The 19,348-nt window shown below is 37.5% G+C and overlaps 1 protein-coding gene across 8 annotated transcripts in view; it reads right to left on the bottom strand.

Moving 5' to 3' along the window:
* The window catches only part of PIK3C2A (phosphatidylinositol-4-phosphate 3-kinase catalytic subunit type 2 alpha), a 54,667-nt gene extending 36,657 nt beyond the window's left edge, over positions 1-18,010 (bottom strand). For 2 of the 8 annotated variants that reach the window (XM_026668322.2, XM_087950898.1), the window contains exons 1-4: positions 16,578-16,695; positions 4,529-4,649; positions 2,405-3,494; positions 37-137 (exon numbers count right to left, since the gene is read on the bottom strand). In XM_026668322.2, coding sequence (XP_026524107.2) covers positions 37-137; positions 2,405-3,494; positions 4,529-4,584 — 1,247 coding nt within the window. In that variant the 5' untranslated portion in view covers positions 4,585-4,649; positions 16,578-16,695. Of the gene's footprint in view, positions 1-36; positions 138-2,404; positions 3,578-4,528; positions 4,650-6,535; positions 6,653-16,577; positions 16,799-17,786 lie in introns of those variants that run through there. The other 6 variants (XM_087950897.1, XM_087950896.1, XM_026668324.2 and 3 more) reach the window with 6 other exon arrangements.
* Between the last annotated feature and the right edge of the window lie 1,338 nt (positions 18,011-19,348).

Genomic DNA, 19,348 nt, shown 5'->3' with positions numbered 1-19,348 from the left:
TAATAGTAACTTAGTTTGACTTCGATTGCTGCTTACTTTGCAATGGCATCACAAAAGGCTGCTTGTTCTTGATTTTGCCATTCAACATTTTTTAGAAACTTGTTTTCTCCTGGCAGGCTACTGGTCCCATTGTCTGTCTGAAATGTAAGGATAAAAAAGTGAAATGAGAATAATAAAATATATAATTATACCGTATATAATAATATACAGGAACAGTTTAGAAAGCTGATCTATATTGACCCATTTACTAATGGAAGTAATTTTCTAACAGAAATGAACAGTCTATGCTCTATTAATGCAGAAGGTCACACATCCTAATGACCAATGCTGCTTTCAACTAGCAACTTTCAGCTGGTACAGAAATACTGGTGATGAAACAAGTGAAAGAAAGCTCTCCAATTTTACTACATCCACCAAAGAAAAAAACGTAACGGTAGTTTTTGCTATTGTAATAAACATGGGTTGAGTCTAAATTTAGCTGAGTTATTGATATTTGATGGAAACAAGATATTTCATTACTAACTCGTTTACTTTATAAATGTCTAACATTAGGTAAAGTGACGTTTTGGATGTTGCAGCTACATGTTAAGATATATACATGTATCTTAAAATGATGAGTTTTAATGCCAACTGTAAGGCTTCCTCCAACTGTAAGACTTATTTCCAACAAAGGTGGCTTACCAAAGAGAATACAGAAGTATTCTAAATTTTTCTTACTGGATTTTGGTTAAAAAAAGGGAAGTCAATGGAAAGGCTTAGGTAGTTTAACAGCCTAAAGCAGTAATTTCTGAAACCATAACACACTGAATTTGGCAAAGTGGTTGTACAACAGATGTTTTGTCTAAAAGCGTCTCTACATGAGCTAATTAGGAAGGGATTCCCTGTAATTTTAGGTTACGGTGGAACTCAGATGTGCTTGATATGCTTTGTAATTTCTTTAAATTTTCCCAGACACTCTGATTCAAAGATTCCATTCCACAATATTCAAGAAAAAGAGCCAAGCTACAATGTGGCAAAAACTGAAGTGCCATAAGTGTCTCTGCTTTTTTTGACATTTCTCTCCAGTTAAGGAAAAACAGTGCTTAATTATATTAAAGCAAATTCTCCTAGAAAACTTCTATTTAAAAGTAATAAATGTATCAATATCTAGCATAAACCTTATTAAAGCATGCCTGTGGGCTCCACTAGATTTTGCCCACCTGCCTTAGAAAACTATTGTTTTAGATTGAAGAGTACCCTGGTGCACTGGGATCAAGACTTAAACCAATTTATTTTTGGTACATGGGTAATTTTTTATTACTTATGAGCACTATAGCAAAAATTTGGAGAATAGAAAGTTGTACGTGTGCATACGTACACGCACGCAAATGTATACACACATACAAGCTTTCTTAGTTCCAACTACATTTGCTTAAATATATCCAATGTAACATAAAATATTATTAGGTTACTATGAGGCTCTCGTGGTACTAAATTTTGAAATGCCTAGAAAGTGAGGATATTTCAAAATCCAATAAATCATTTTGTTCCTGTTATGGAAACATGTGAGCAAATATTTATAGAGCTGTTCATAGTCAAGTGGGTTCATAAAAGACAATTTGAATACTTTGAGAAGAGGACTTGCAACATTCCTGCCACCTGTGCCATTTTGTGTCAGCCATTATTACAGCCACTCATTTGCTTCTGATTTAAGGGACATGTCACATGATTATGTCGCATCAGGAAATGTCTAATTTAATATTGCCAAAGAAACAGCATATAATTAAACAACATTTTCTGAATAGCAAACAATGGAGCTGGGCTAGTCCTTCTTTTGGCAAGCTGTATAGCATTGAAACAGCTAGTACCAAAATCAGGCTAGAAAAGATAATTAAAATAGTATTATTTATGTGAAAAGTATTAAGTACTCCCATTTAAGAACATGTTCTGTCCTTAGGTCAAATTTGTATGCAAACCGGAACCCTATTATTGTATATCACTGTATAATAAATTAAAACCATTCTGTATTTGACTTCAACTACTGTGTCTTTGACTCAAATTTTGTTGCAACATGTTCCATTCTTAATTATGGCTCACCCTTAAACCAGAGCATTATTAACCTGGGGACTTGCTGTATTTTCAAAACCATATAAAAATTATTGCGATACACAGATTTTTAGTTATCAAAAGTTTCTTGCAAGAATTAGGCATTTCAAGATCCCATTTGGAATACATAAGAGGATAAATAAAAACACACACATGTTGAATGTTATTGGTTGTTAATCTTGAGGAATATTAACAAATAGGATGCTGCTCTACACCTATTTGTACAATCACAAGGGAACTTTTTTGTCTAAATTTGGTAAGAAAAGTTTGCAAAGTAACATTTGCATTTAAATGGAATATATATTTTAAAGATGTTTACCTGTGAAGTTTGGCCCTGTAATTTAGCAAGCTGAGCAGTTCGAATGTTTAAAGACTGACTTCTTGTAACTGTTGCCTCAGAAGCAGATTTTCCACTAAGCTTTCTTTCAAGATGGCTCTTTCCTGGAGATTTCTCTTCCAGTAGCACAGCGTCCCAAGGATCTTCTACAATTTTAGCATTCATTATCCTTCCTCCATCTTCTGAATTATAAAATATATCTAGATTGTCCACCTTTGGTTTACTTAAAGGATCTAAATCCAACCAATCAAATTTACTAATATCACTGGAGCTTTCGGAGGTTGGCAAACTAAGAGTAGGTTTAGCACCAGTCATCTCTAAGTCTGTCTTTGATTTCCCATTTTTTTGAAATTCTGAAGTACTTGCAATCTTATCAAATACTTTTGCCATTTCAGGAGAAAGTGCTGAATGATACATAGGTACACTTCCTTGTGGATGGAAACTTGAAGTAAATGGCAGTGGGTATGAAATGTATTGAGACCTTTCTGGAAGACAAAGATAGACAGGCTTTGTAGATTGGCAAGTGGATACACCTGGATGAAAGCCATTCTGAAAGATACCAACTTGTTTGGTGAAAGAAGGTACAGAGTAAACAGAAGATCGGGCACTACTGGAAGACCCAGGCAAACTAGATGTCCACTGCCCGCTTTGAGAAACAGGGTGAGAATAAAATTGTGAAGATGATGCCCCAAGAATCTGAGTGGCTGACAATGTAGATGGTTTGTGGGATTCAAGATTTTCTTCTAAAAGAAGTTTCTCTAATTCAGCACATGTAAGTTTGTCTATGTCAATTGAATTTAACTTATCATCCACCTTCCTCTTGCCATCAGACTCTGGAAACACCATAAGATCATGATCTTGTTTCCTGCAGGACTGTACACTTGGCCAAGAGTAGCTTAAGGTATCACTCTTTTGTCTACTGTCAACCACTACTCTTTCTTTTTGCATCTTAGCCAGGGCTTCAGCTTCCATTTGCAGTGCTTCTTCTTTGTCCACGTCTTTGGGTCTTGCTGGATCCAAAACTGGTGATGAACGTTGTTTAAATTCATTGCTGCTAGATATCTGGGCCATTCTGTGAAAGCAGATGTCCGTTAACGATTTCAATTCTTCTTCTGAAACTCTTTGGCCCAAAAACGTTCAACAGATTCAATAAAACTAGTGGAGGGGAAAAAACATATAATACTGAAAGTATTTACAAAGTCACTTTTCTCCAGTTCTACTTTAAAGTTCTGTCTATTAGGGCTATATAGGTATTTGGATCAGAAGCTGGAAAGGTGCTTTTGATTCACTATGGACATGCTTGCAGGCAGCAGCTTCCTACAAATGCCACAACTTTTCCCAGGCTTACATGATAGCCTTGAAAAATACCTGAAGCACTGACAGGATGCAACTATACTATCCTATCTTTAACTCTTTATTTCAAAGAAGTGTTTTTCTGAGATCTTATGGCTAGTGTATAAGATCAGAAAAAGTTACTGCTTGTCTAAGGAGCCACTGACAGCTACAACAAATATACTCACACCCAGATGTGAAGCACTTTTCCTGCTTTGGATCTATATTATTATACATTCCTACCCAATATATAAAGGCATTAAGAATTTGTACATTTGGAAATATTGCGATTAACAACTATCCTTGACTTAGTTTCTCATATCAGATGATTATTCATCTATATTATTCTGAAGTATGACACTCTAAGGCAGAGGTGTCAAACTCACATCGTCACAGTGGCATCACATGACATATCAGGACTTTTCCCCCCTTCGCTAAACCGGGTGTGGCCAGCACGTGATGCATCCAGATCACGGGCTGGGAGTTTGACAGCCCTGTTCTAAGGTATAAATGTAAAAAAAAAATTTTTTTTTATGCTATTCAGTGTTTCATCTTTATGTCACTGAGATATACAGCCCTAAGAACTGCTGATGCATCGTTTCCCCTTAAAAGTAGCCTATTTATCAATCTCTTCCCCTCTAGACTAATAGAAGAGGACCCAGAGTTGACAGTGTCTTAGTTTCTCAGAGAGATTAAAAGATAATCACCAAGCTCCAGCTACTTGCACTTATAGATTATATGAAAGTGCCTTCTGTTCATCCACTCACAGCTTACCTGTCAGGGGTGATTCTGCTTAAGGCCTTTAGGCAAGTAGGCTGGGTTAAGGTCATCACAGGCTTCTAGCTTTCTTCCATTATTCCCACCAAAGCTGGGCAAACTGAAGGACTGGGTAGTACTAGGATTAAGCAAAAGAATATGGTTGATGGAAAAATGGGAAAACGTAGAATATATATAATATGGCACAACTAATATTGCATATTGTATGCCAAAGTCATCAATTAGACATAATTCATAATTCTTCTTTAGATGAGCCATTAGTGTTAAAGAACTCTATGTGCTTTCGAGTAGCCTTATCGTATCAGCGCTGAATTCCAGTTTGTTTCTTATTTATTTAATCAAATAAATCAAGTACCCAACTCAACCGACTCTGGTCAGTTTGCAACAAAATCAGCCAATACAAAACCCCAGTAAGTTCCAATGAAGGGCAGAAACCAAAAAGAAAACTGATAACACAAAGCTATAAAACAAAAAACAATCCCCCCTTGCCAACTCTTTAACCTAAACCCTGAGGAAAGAGTCCTATTTTCAAGACTCACTTAAAAAACACTAGGTGATGCAAACTTCTGGAAGGATACCATTCAATAGGGCAGGTGCCACAACAAAGAAGGCATGATTCCTTGGTCCCAACAGATGACATTTTTTCAAGGAGGAGTCTCAAAACATGCTCATCATGCTGGTCTTTACAAGAGTGGGCAGAGACAACGAGAGAAGGGCAGTCTCTCAGGTAACTGAGAGATCATGAATGGCTTCATAGATCACCGTCAACGTCATAAATTGCACTCAAAATCTCACTAGTAGCCATCCTACTGGGCTAGAATTTGCAAAAAAAAAATCTACTAATTTGCTGCAAAACCAGCAGATATAGCTATAAAAAGGCAAATTAAAATTTAAGATCTGCAAGTATAGTTTCCAAATAATGAAGGAATATTTCCATTTTAATCTACTCAGATCAGACCATACCTTGACTACTATTCTCCAGAATACACTAAAGAATTTTTAGAAAATGATAGAGATTCAAAAACATGCAATGAAGATTAGGGGAAAAAAAAACAAATGAAAATAGATCAAAGGAAGAGAAGACAGAAGGGGGAATATGACACTATTCTTTATGTACACAAAAGGATTTCCTCAGGTCAAGAAACATCTTGTGTGTGTAAGACAGGAGTTAATACTGTAGATTTAAGTTACAGAAAGATAGAAACCAATTAAATTTTAGAGATAAAAAACCCAATTATTCATAGAGGTGGCATGGTCTTCTTCAGTGAGGAGTAATTACATACTGGGCAACCCATGGCATTGTTATTTCATTGTTTTAAAGATATTTCTATACCTAGAAAGAAAAACAATGGCTACAGGAGGACAAAAAAAAATCAATGGGAACAACTTCTGATCTCCTGTGAGTGGCTGGGAAGGGAACAGAGAATGATGTTCAAATGATCGTACCAGCATGGTGGCAGCACTGAAGGAGCCACAACTTCCCTAAGATTCTGGCATTCGGTAAGTTAACCCATTTGATGTGCCTTGACTGAAAAGGTTTTGCCCTTTGATACACCATTTGGCTCAGTTAAAGGTTACAGGTATGTTTTATTAGTATATAGCTATAATGCAAACAACAAACAAACTTTGAAAAAATAACTCAGCAACTATGATTATGATGTAAGCAGTTAGTTCAGAAGCATATTATCAAACTAGTAAGGCTGATAGTATTTTTTTTTATTTGCTGTACTATATCACCTGCCTCAGGAAAAACAGATAAAGAAATCTGGCTTAAGAACAGCTGTTCACTTGTATAATTCTGGCAGTTAAAACAAGTAAATAATATAATATGTACTGCTTACTTTTATATCGCCACAGAATTAGTACTTGATGAGAAATCACTTCAGTATCTTTATGTAAAAGCAAATTATTGAAATCATGCATCACACTGTCCTGATCATTAATACAACTTAATGTTGGCCTAACAAGCAGGTGATTTGTCTCTTCCAATCCAAGGTCTCCTACCTTTCCTAATGAGAAAAAGGGGTTTTCAGTCTTTGAAGCATTGTGTCAGAAAGTTCTACTAGCAGTAGTAGAGTTTTCAGCACAGAAACAGCTCTAAAACTTAATGCTTTGGGAATCCTGCAAGATATAAAATAAATTGCCTGAAGTTTTATGGTAGAGCTAACAAGGAGAAACAGAATATTGCTTTTCAATTTGAAAAAAACCCGGACAAGAAGTTAATAAGATGCACTAGAATATCAAATTCAAATAGGAAGGAACTACATTCGAGTATCCATTCAGTTATGGAGCTTGCTACACAATTGTGCCAACAAGTCACAGAACTGTGTTTAGCACAAAGCATTCTTTGTATGATAAAATATGTAATACACACAACTGCACGTGCACACACCAGCAAAGCTTGTTATAAGTAGTAGTAGTACTGGAATAACTTCACCAGGTGGCAGCATCTAGCTGCCCTTGTCTAGCTCAAAATATCTAAGCAAGGATCAGTCTGGTTAAAGATCAGGCCTGGCTACTTGGATAAGAGACTACCAAGGAATATCAAGACTGCAGGCTACACTAAGAAGCTGAAAAATAACCCAAATGAAAGTTATCCAACAATAAGAAAATAATATAAATGCATGGATATGTCCATGAAGTTACTAGATGCACATCCATGAACACTACCTACTAGTCAGAAAACTTTTTACTCTAATAACACAGGGAATGACAACCATAGTTTCAAGTGGAAACTGGTTTTTTTGGTAAATTTTATTTGAGTTTTCACAAAAAGAAAAAAATACAAATAAAACATCTTTTTTGAAAGTACCGTAATCCCGGGTTACATTTCTTCGTGCAGACACAAATTCAAGTTCATGCTCATTTTTATATTCTATTCCATATCTTATTACTATTTTATATTTTCTGCATAGCTTCTCCCCTCTTTTAATTTTCTCAATTTTATTTTAATTATCTCATCTCAATTCAAATCATTATATTTGTATTTTTTTTGTCCTGTTTCAATTATCTATTATCTTTTCTCATTAAACAAAATTTCTCCTGTAGTTACTGATTGGAGTATGATGCCTTTATATCTTTTAAGTTTATCCATTTAACTCTTATTTAGGCTTCAATATATACCCTAAAGTTATAACATTCAATATAATATATAACTTCCATTCGGATTCTGCTTGGTACATTCTTAAAATATACACTATATTCTTAAAAAAAGAAAAAATTATAAATGTATGTAATTAAAACAACACATTCCATTCCAATTCAATTCTATCATTAATATTAATATTCATTAAAGTCTTAACTTTAACATTACTTTTCAATTAAATATCATACTTCTATGGGAACAATTATAAGCTTTCCATAATTAATTCCCTCCCCATCTTCACTTATATTTTATAAAACATTAACTAATTAAAATGTTCCCGTTCCTTCCTAATTCAATTTTCTCATTTATTTTATTTCACTTATTTTATTAACAAACATTTCACTAAATTACACTATTTTATCCCTCATTTTAATCATACATTGTTTCCAATTTTCTAAAGTTATTTCTATTACTAATATAACAATACAATCTTATGTACCTTTACAGAATCCCTTTTTCAGTTAGATTTTCACCCATTATCTCTAAATAGGTCCTGTTTCTCTATATCTTGCTCCGGTCCTTTATAACTTCTTTTCCTTTCCTTCTTCCCTCTCTTCTTCTCTCTCCCCTTTTTACCCCCTTGTCTCTCTACCTCTATTTCTCTCTTCTGTATTCCCCTTTTCTGTTGGTTTCCAGTATTATACTTATTTTTTGAATTATTTTTCTTTTCTTTGGTTGTTTTTTTAAATCTTAAATTCTCCATTCTCTTTCCCCACTTTCCTTTTTCTTCCCCACATGAAATTACTTGTTCATTAAAGATGGCTTCTTCTTTATCCCAGTCTTCTTGTTTTGCAGACGTTTCTTGTTGTTTCTCATAGTTCCAAATCTCCATTTCTAAGAATTGAAAAACGAAGCCAAAAGAACCCTTCCCTTCTTGTGCATCTTCTCTGTACTTTTAAAGTTCCATTTTCAATTCATCCAGAAGTGGTGCCATTGTATAAATTTTTAAACAACCACCCGATTAATTTTAGTCATTCAAATGTAATAACCAAGAATCCAAAGATCACCAAATAATCCAAATACACGCAAGCTGTTTGTTTTTGCTCTTTTTTTTTTCACTTTCTCTTCTTGGGGTTACTGTTTAGTTACAAAGTTTCAGTTAAAATGTATCTTTTAGAAGTCTTGTTGAAGTTTTACTGTAGATTCTTTTTAGTTCCAGGCAGTCTCCTCCCTCTTCCAGATCCTGCCCTTATTTTTTTCTCTCCCTTCCTGCTTATGAAAAAAAAAATTTTTAGTGTCCAGAAATCTTTATTATCCCTTTGGCATTTTATTTTATTTTCAGCTTAATTGCCTATTGATGTCAAAGCGGATTTTTCCGATTTCTTATTTAAGTCTCTTTGTTGTCAGTATAGGGAAGGAGAGAGAAGAAGAAAAAGCCAAACCTTTCCCTTTTCACTTTCCTTCGCTGCTTCCGACTCTTCTTTGGGAGCGATGTTATTTTTTTGTAAGTTTAAATTCCAGGGTACCTTAGTTGTTGCTTTCACAATTTAACCCGGTCAGTCAAAACTTTCACTTCTTATCTTCCTCCTGCACATTCTTTTCCGGTCGAGTTCTTCTTTGTGGTGGCCATTTCTGACCACCGCTGCAACCGCCTTCGGGAAAGGGAGTAATGGCCAGCTGAGGAGGAGAGATGCGGCTCTCCTCAACCCTGCTGGCGGTCTCCCCCCTCTTCACCACCTCTACGGGGTGGCTTAGCCCCGAAACCAGCCGGCTCGGGGTGCTCCAGCGGCGAGCCCAGACCGAAACCACGCACGATCGCAGATTTCTATCTGTCGCCGAAGAGACTTCAAACCGGAAGCCAAAAACCCCAGAAATTTTGTATTCAGACAAATCAGCCATCAATAAACAAATAAACCACATTTATGCACTATTCAAAAGAATCAATAAAAAGGCTAAGAATGGAACAAGAACATATCCTCTCCAATACCCAGATAAGGCACCAATACCCAGATAAGCAGGGTTTAACACCAGATAAACAATCCAGACAAGAACAATACCCTAAGCAAGGAACTAACAAGAATAAAAATCACATTCTTATCAATCACATTATCAAAATTCTGATGCCTGGCACCACACATCCCCTTTATGAGAGGGTGGGGGTGGTGCTGCAATTATCTCACCTACCTTTTTCACCATCTCAGTTCCCCACCCATCCACCAGCACACACAAACCTGCTGTGGCCCTGGATTCCTTGGCCGGCTCCCTGCTTGCTTCTTCTTCCTCCAATATGCCTGGAAGGCCCACTATACCCAGATCCATTCATCTTTGCTTTTTTGTACTACTGCTGACAGGTGAGCTAAGGCCAAACCAAGGCCTAGGCAGACAGCTAGCAAATGTGATGTTTCTGAAGGGTAGAAAAAGACCGTATGTAGCCTTCAAAACAATTGCAAGAAAGGGGAATTCCTGCAGCAGGCTAGAGAAAGGAAGCTTCGATGCTGAGGATCTGAGCTTTCTTTCTCTAGCCCAGCATGGCAGTTCCCTTTCATACATGGAGGGCAGGGAAACTCCTGTGGTGAGCCAGAGAAAGGAAGCTCAGATTTCCACGATCCAAATTTTGTTTCTCCAGACCAGCACAGTCATTTCTTGCCTAATGATGCAACTGGGAACCAGGATTGGCTTAATAACCACAATGATTTACACTGGAAATTCCGGTCCCAATTGCAATCGTAGGCAGAGCACTGTTTTGTGTATTCTCTTCTATTAAGACTTTTATCTTTCTTTTTTTCTTTTTTAATGTAATCGTAAGATTAAACTGGAAGGCACTGTAATGTAGTGACAGAAATATAGTTTTGGACTATATCTAAAATTCATAGTATCAGCACACAGGCAACTGTCATACCTAATAAGGTACACTATCTAAATTCTTTGAAAAACTTGAAAAGTTATTTAACTTTCATAATACTAGAGGACTGGAAAGTGACCGGGCTATTTCTGTCCAGGAAATGTTATAGTTGGTTTGCTAGCCTCAATCAGTGAATAGTACTGGAAATTGCATCAGCTAATTGTTTGGCTAGCAAACAGTACTCACTGTCTCTGAACTACAATTCTGAGAATTGAGTGATTTACAACCACCAGCTTAACTGGATTACTATCCAATTAAGGATCCATTTTATGAGTGCTGAGTTTCAGTTTATGGGCCTTTGTTTCCTTTCTTACTAGAATTATTTTCTAGTTCCTGGTCAACTAGGAACTCAACAACATATATTATGTATCTTCAGTGATCTCTTCAAGGGGATGTAAACTTTGCAGATTTACTTTTTCTATGAATTTTCTCTAACATACATAAAAACACACAGGGCTTGGTTCCCAAAATAATTTTATGCAGTGAACAGGGCAAGGCTGAGATAGGATCTCCCCAACTTTCCCTTCGGTACATGAACATGACATATACCACTGGTCAGGCCAGCCCCAATGTGCCCAGCACTTTCTTAGTTGTTGCCACTAATAGGTAATTGCTACAAATATTTATGTGTCCCCAACTTCCATCAAAATCATATTACAAAATCAAATTTTGCTAATTATCATCTTTTACATTCATTTAATTAGAATTCTGCTGTATATTTTCCTAGATAGTTTTTCTTATCACTCAAAGAATTTATTTATGAAGCCCTGGACAATGTATTTCAACAAAAAGCAAGTTTCTTTAGTTTAACAAGATTTATTGAAAGATGGAAGGAAAGAGATATAGGATTCTCAACAAATGAACTGCTTTCACTTTAGAATCCAATTTATCTTTAGGTGGCTAAACTGAATATTTTTAAGCCTTTTACTCATAGTCTTAATATGAACTGGTTAAAAGGCTCCAGTTTTCTTAATGGATAACTGAGGAATGCCCAGTAGTCAGCATGTGAACGTCCCTGAACACAGCATTATACTTTCCCTTTGTGTGAGAGAATAATAACAGCATTCTTCCATGTATCAGGCACAAATGCATCTTCATATACATGTGAAACAAGTTGTAAGTCCTTACATCAGTCAACCAGATCAATATTTGAACATTTCTCCAATTACACTATTTCTGCTGACTTAATGTTTTTCAACGTTCTCATAATATTTATCAGTTTTCTTTTAGTGTTCTTTTTTTCTTGGACACCAACGTTTGCATTGCATTTGTTTCAATTCCAGCCTTTGAGATATCACTATTATTTCCATGCAAATGTCTAAAACATTCTTTTGCATATTCTCTCATTTTGGTTTCATCTCAAATCATTTCATTATTTTTATTTTTTAATTGCACTCACTGTGTTGGAAGCTCCTCAGATTGGTCCTTTCATCCATTTCCATGTTTTGTTAATCAAAATTGCTTTGCATTTTCCCTGTCTCTTTTAATCTTAATCATTTGATTACAGCAGTCTTTTTTGTCATGCTCATTATACATTCCATCCTCTTTTCTACAAGCAATAATTCTGTACATTTTGCCTTAGCCACAGCCTCTTTACTTTGTCATTCCACTAAGCATCCGTGTTCACACACTTCCATTCTTTCTATTACCATAATTCTACATAGTTCTGTGGCACTTTGTGATGTAATTCTTTTCACTCCATTCCAAACAGCTTCTGGATAATATTTTCTTATAAACTACCTTCAATTTATTCTGTTGTGAGTTTAATCTATTCTTTAATAGTTTTTAAAATACGACACATACTTCTTTTCCCAAAATGATTCTACTTTAATTTCTTTCCTTTTCTTCCAAGTCCATTTCTCTGCCAGAATCTACATTCAGAATCTCTCCTCATCCTTGTATCTTTCAATAATTATCTCAATATTTTATCATTAAAAATCAAGTAAATCATAACTTAGATTTATGTTTCAGATTTACCATCTGTACATACAAATAGATTTATGCTTGAAACACATATTCAGAGCAGAATTATTTCTAAGCAGACTGCTGATCAACATTCTCAACAACTGAGCCTATACACACACTTCCTATGTGTATTTGTCAATTCTCTTCCATAAGACCAGACTACTGTTGTTTGGATGTATTACATACTTTTCATTTTTTGTAACTCTACAGATACATAGCATATTTATTTTTCTTCCACTGTACTTGTTCATTTGTGGCATTCCTAATACATTGCAAGTTAGTCTTCCCCATGCTTTTATCAAATGTGCTCAGTGATATTGACCTCCACTATTCATCACTGTATTTAGTTAATCCAGGCTTTCATATTGTGCTTTTTCGGCAGACATGGAAGTTATAGATGAGGTTAACTAAATCAATCAGTGCCATGTGCAGTATGCTCTACTAACGATAAGAATAGTACTGATCAGATGGTACATGCCACAAATGTTTCTGACACCCAGTTTCACAGAATACAGACAAAAGTCTTGAATAAAAATACCTTTCCAGCCACCATACTGACATGAACTCAGGATGTTTTCAGATATTTTACATTAAGCATTTCTTACACTGCAATGCTCATCCAATGAAAGTAACAAAAATATTGCTAGCTCAACAGAGTTTCAGTGACTTCAAGGAATAATCTTAACATAAGACACACACTCGCCCAGCTCAAATAAAATAAAATATAACTTGTATATCACCTACAATGTCCCTCAACAACAAATCAGTGGGCTAGTGAGAGAAACTGACTCCAAGGCACCAAATGAATTCTGTGGCTGAGAATGGACTTCATCCTGGCCTTCTACAAGAGTAGTTCAATATTTTAACCACAACTGGTTGTTACTACCCATGTTTCCCTGAAAATAAGACCAGGTCTTATTTTCTTTTGGGCCCCAAAATAAGCACCAGGGCTTATTTTCAGGGGGTGTCTTATTTTTTTCCATGTACAGGAGGTCCACTTCTTCGCCCCGCACAGGCTTACCTCAGGGCCCCGCAGCCAGGCCATCCGTGCCCTGACACTGCCTTGCTTTGCGGCCACAGCACACCACTCGGCCTTCTACTCCATTGTGGGCATGAGCAAGCAGAAGAGGCCACGGACTCCTGGTGCACATGGCTGCTGCTGCTGCGAGGCAGGTGTCAGAGTGTGGATGGCCTGGCTGCAGGGGCCCTGAGGTAAGCCTGTGCAGGGTGCATGGGGCAGCTTCACCACCCCATCTCACAGCCACGATACCACGAGCAACCAGACAGAATGGGCAGCCAGCCAGCTGCACAGGCTCTTATGTAGGACTTATTTGGGGGGAAGGGCTTATATTAGGCACACACACAAAACACGCTAGGTCTTATTTTTGGGATAGGTCTTATTTTCAGGAAAATGGTATGTTACATTGAATAGTGCTGTTATTAAATTATATTAGCTAGTCAATTAAAGGAAGAACACCTGTGTATTGTTTCTAACTAGAGTTTTGTTAATAATTATACAAATTTTCAAATCCCCATCACCATTTTCTCACTTCTCTTCACACAATTGCTGTGTGTATACATCACTCTCTTTTCCTCAGACCATTCTCTATGCAACTGAGGCAGCAGGCTATAGTCCACAAAACGAATGTGTGAATAGACACATTAATCTTTCCAACTCTTTGTTGTTTCTACAATACTATTTCATTTGGTTGATGGAGCTTAATTTTTCCAACATGCTCTTTACTGTTTGCATATCAGTGTTGAACAATGAAGCAAATGAAAAAAAAGTTTTTTAAAAATGATAATCTTTGACAAGCTGACTTAGGGGCTAAACCCAGAAACCACTGTGAATAAAAGAGACACACCAAGGTGCTGTAAGCCAATGGTGGAGGATGCTGTTTGAATGCAGAGTATTCAAGATTCATTCTTGGGCAAATATGTGTAGGGCTAGAAGGGAGAGTTCTTTTTTTCAAACATTTAAGAGCTGCTGCCAATTAATATAGAATATAGAAACAGACGGGTGGTCTGATTCAGCCTATGGCAGGTTTATGACATCAGAACATTCAAATAACAACCTCAACCTACTATGGTAACCTAGTGATTTTCTGATAGCATGGCGAGACCTTCAATTTTTCAGCAGTTAAGTGGCAGGAGTAGATATGACATGAAAGTCTGCCACAAAAGGACAATGGAATGTGGTGGGTGGAGAACAAAATTCCTAGGGGATGGGGGGGGGGGAGAATCTGGTACAAAGATATGTAAGATATACAGTAAAAATTCACTGAGCACTGGAGAAAATCTTAATTTTCTTCTCTGAAAGCAAGTATAAAAACTTTCACTTGTGTTTGTCCTTTACAGTTTTCTAAAGTGTAAAAGCAAGACAAAATAGGTTTTGATTCTACAAGAAACAAAGCTTAATTTATTATAGATTTTAAACTAAAATAACCAGCAATGCATGTTCAAATATACAGTATTATGATTGCAATGGTTGTAGTTTGTTTTCATTGTACATACTAAATATAAAAAAACATTAAGCTTTGCTAAGATGCTCCAAAAATGGTATTTCTGTATTTATATGTGCACTGGGACTTGGGACAGAACTGCATGCAAAAGATGCTTTCTTGTGGCTCTTAAAAAGACATTAACATATGCAAGTGCAGTTTAACTAGTTCCATTCTTTTCCAGTAAAACCCTGCCAATTTCCTCAATTCAGTAGCCTTGTAACAAGAAGTGGATAGTTTTGTATTCAAAACACAACTGCAAGAAGTATGGTTATACATTCATAATATAGCTTCCTATAAAAAGGCTAGTAACTATGAGAACTGAAAATAACCGTATGCGTTTTCACATTACAAAATAATCACCCACATCTGAAAAGTCTGAAGCATTTCATCAATGTATTTTTAAGTTCAAAAAATACTTTTAAATCACAACATTCCAAGAAATATTTTTTTTTCAGCCTCTGAGACAAATAAACTGAAATGTGCTAACTTTGGGACCCTACAAGTAATGAATGACAATCCCATATACCTTGTATTTACAAAAATGGTATCAAATACTGTAATAAAACAGGAATGAAAGAAAGTTCCATGCAATTCTATGACTATATATATGAGAATAATACCGGTACACGGTTTTGGGAGTTTTGTTAGAGCATAAATACCATGTATAGACTAACATGGGTGTTTTATATATATATATATATATATATATATATATATATATATATATATATATATATATATATATATATATATATATATATATATATATATATATATATTTTTGGAGGTTTAAACTATTTTGCTCCATTTACAGAATCTTTGGCCTTTGTCTTCCTTTCTCAAGGTAAAATTACAGCTTCGAGGTTTGATCATTGGCAAGATTAGCCCCATTTACAACTGCTGCCCAAAATACACGACGTACACAGTTGTACCTCTCAATCTTCAATCTATGTCTCTCAATCTTCCCAAGGATGCCCACCCCATTTATTTACAGACCCCACCAACCGCAGAGCTGTGGAAACAGGCCTCGAAGACGCCAAAGGAAAGCAAAGCAACCGTCTTGTTTTCGGTACCATGTAAACAACCTTCCGCTGCGGAGAATTTCCTGCTTTGCGAGGCCGAGGAGCCAGGGGTCGGGCTGTCGTCTTAAATGCCCTCCTTGTCGTTTGTAAGGAAGCTCCCCGAGTTATACTACTCAACCCTCCTGCCCTTTTTTTCCAGACCTGAAGCCCCCCAAGCAGGCAACTGTTTTAAGGCTCGGCGCCGGGGTTTACCGGCCTTTTCGCGCGTCCCAGCGGGCTGCAAACCCAGCAACCTAGCCCCTATTCATTCCTGCTCTTCTCGGCCGGGTTAGGTGGGAAGGTCCGATTCAGGAGAAAGAGCCAAAACCAGGGAGCCCAACCATCCCCCCTCTTCCCCCGTAGGGAGCAGCCGAGAAGCCGGGAGGAAGCGAGGCCTCATCCCACCGGGAAAGGGCGACCCAGAAACCTCCCGCCAGGCGCCCCGCGTCCCCCTCTCGCCTGGTGGAAGAGCGGGGAGAGAAAAGGAAGATTTCCCCGCTGGCTCGCTCCCCCTCCAAGCCTTCCTCACCTCAGCGCGCATCCGTCCCAAAGTACCCGCCGCCGCCGCCGCCAAATGTCCTGCAGCCATTTCTCATAGTCCTCGCCGCGGACAAAAGTTATTGGCAAGCCCCCTTCTTCGCTTTCGGCATCCCCGCCTCTTTGGCTCTCCGTGCTAGGAGGGCTGGAGCACCCGCCGCCGCCACCATCCGCGCTCACTTCCGGCTCTTGGAAGGAAAGACTGGCGGAGGGAGGGAAGATCCGCGGCGGCGGCGGCAGCAAAAAAATGCCCTCTTGCCAGCGCCGCGGGGTGGCTCCGAACTCCTCCGAGGCGAGATCCGCGAGAAGCGGGGCCACGTACCTCCCCGCGAAGGAGTTGCTCGGGGGGGAGGGGAGAGGACGTCGTGATTTCGAGCCAAGTGATTGCTGACTACCTATGGAGGTGGGGGTTGTCCTTAAAAGTCAATGAGGGATGGCTGCGGCTGCCTCGGAATGACGAACCAGCCAAAAAACCCAATACCGCCCGGGGGAGTGGGGATAGTACGAACCCCGTTTATGGTTTGGTTTGTGTCGTGGGAACCCCGGGGGAAAAAAAATGGGATCGCTTCAGTCAGCTATGGAAGTAGTCCCGATGGCTATGGTTGGGCAAACGCTAACTTCTCCCGACTTGGCGTGACCGCGGCTTAACACAATCATGATTTTTTTTACTCAATCCAATTAAATTGACACACCGTGACTATTAAGCAATTACGTGGTTCCCTTTGCCTGAGCAGGACGTGCTAACTGGTCTGTTGTCGCTTAACATTGCAGGCAGATCAAGTCATGGGCTTGTTCAAAAAATCATGGTTAAAAGGCCAGTCTTAGTATTATTCATAAATACATTCATGAACTCAGCCTAAGTGACATTGCCTTTGTTGGTAAATCATGATTTACACAACCCTATTTTTCTGATCACAAACAACATGCGTTCTGGCTCTGGCAGTACCTGCTAAAATAAGCAAAATAATCTCACTAAATTGTGTTCCCTTATTCACCCTTACCTCCTTAATTAGTAAACTCTACAGAGACAGCACGGGTCAAGAATTGGTATAACCCCACTGCTTAATTTTTAATCCCTGTTTAGGGGGACGAGAGAATAATTCCTATTGTTATAATATTTACACCACCAACTACTGTTTGACAGATTTTCCTTCAAAATAAAAGAGGCTGTATTTGTAGAAAAACACTTGATTCCACTGACCTGAAAGGAAAACCAAATCGCTGTTTTGAAAAGCAGAGAAGACTTTCAGATAACACAGACTGTTTTTGTCAGGGATCTCACTTAAATAGGAAAAATTCAACAAGTTTTTTAGGTCTGAAGAATTAGTCATGGAGTTTCACCACCTGATTTTTATCCAATTACTGTATGTGGCTGTTAAAGGCACAGAAGGAACATTTACAACCTTTTTGATTAACCATCGTGTTACATCATTCTTTATGTATATAGTTCTAATTGTTCTGGGAAGTACTTGGATATTGAACAAACTCTGATGTCACCTGATCACTGCCCTCTTTTCATATTCATCTGCCACACAGGCCACTCAGAATGTAACTTTACAGGTGACTCATGGCTCAGGAGGGCTTCATCTATTTGTTCTAGCAGCCAATGCATGTTTCATCAACTTTAGAACAGTTAAAAGTTCAACAGCTAATACTTCCGTATTGAGAAAAGAGTAATTTTTTTTTATTTCTGCTTGTCGCACAGCTTCCTTTCCCTCCTCACCAAAAAAGAACAAAAATAAGTCCTTACAAAGTTTCCAATATTCCTTGATATCCCCCCTTAACTTTAATCATTTTCTGTATTCCAATAGTGGAATAATTAATATTTATTGTTAACTAGAACTTTAATATTTTGGATTTGAATGACTGCAAACTGTAGAAGGAACAAACTACGTATTAGTTGCTTCACACTGGCTGGATATTTCTTAGCACTGGTGATGGCAAAAGAGCAGTGGTATGATGGGCTGGATTTCATGCTTGCTTCCAGACAACATGACTTTTGTTCTTTAGGATGTGCTGTTTATGGCAGTATGTATGATGTGTTGGGACCAGGCTGAGGATGTCACCAATTTCTACTTAGGTAATTGCATTTTATGCAGCAATAAGGATGATACAATGGATATTTCTTCTGTTTGCCAACCCTTGGTTCATGACCCAAAAGGGGAATAGTAATTTATTTGGATGTTATTCCCATAAATAAAGAGAAATATATCATTACTATAATTACTATAGATGTGACAGTTTGAACTTGAAGCATGTTAAAAATATTCTCTATTAAATCAGCATATAATCCTCTTATAACAAAACCTACTTGTTGACACTTGTTTATTCTCTGATAATTTGATTTACTATATCATTACAGTACTATTCATTTTAGTATTTAGTAAAGTTATTACAATACTATTATGAACATAGAATCATAAGGTTGGAAGGGATCTTGGAGGTTTTCTAGTCTAATCAAATGTTATATCCAAAATTTCAGGAAGTATTGGTCTCTGAAATGTAATGTCTTTATATCATTAGACCATACTAAAATGTGGTAAACGGGTGGGATTCTACCGGTTCTGTCCACTTCTGTAGAACCGGTTGCTATGAAAAGCAGCAAACAGAGAGCATACATAGAACCGGTTCTATGTCTGCTGCTGTTTTGGCCCACCTGTCTGCCTGGGCTCTTACCCGACCTTTATTTCCTGCGTTTTCAACCGCAGCTGCTTTGCATGACACAGCTACGGTTGAAAAAGCAGGAAAAAAGTGCTTTTTCAA

Source organism: Notechis scutatus, chromosome 1 (assembly GCF_049901735.1).
Source record: "Notechis scutatus isolate UNSWTSFEM ecotype Mainland chromosome 1, rNotScu1.2, whole genome shotgun sequence".
Lineage (NCBI taxonomy): Eukaryota > Metazoa > Chordata > Lepidosauria > Squamata > Elapidae > Notechis > Notechis scutatus.
Note: the sequence above shows the minus strand (reverse complement) of the source record. Positions and strands in the feature narration are given on the sequence as shown.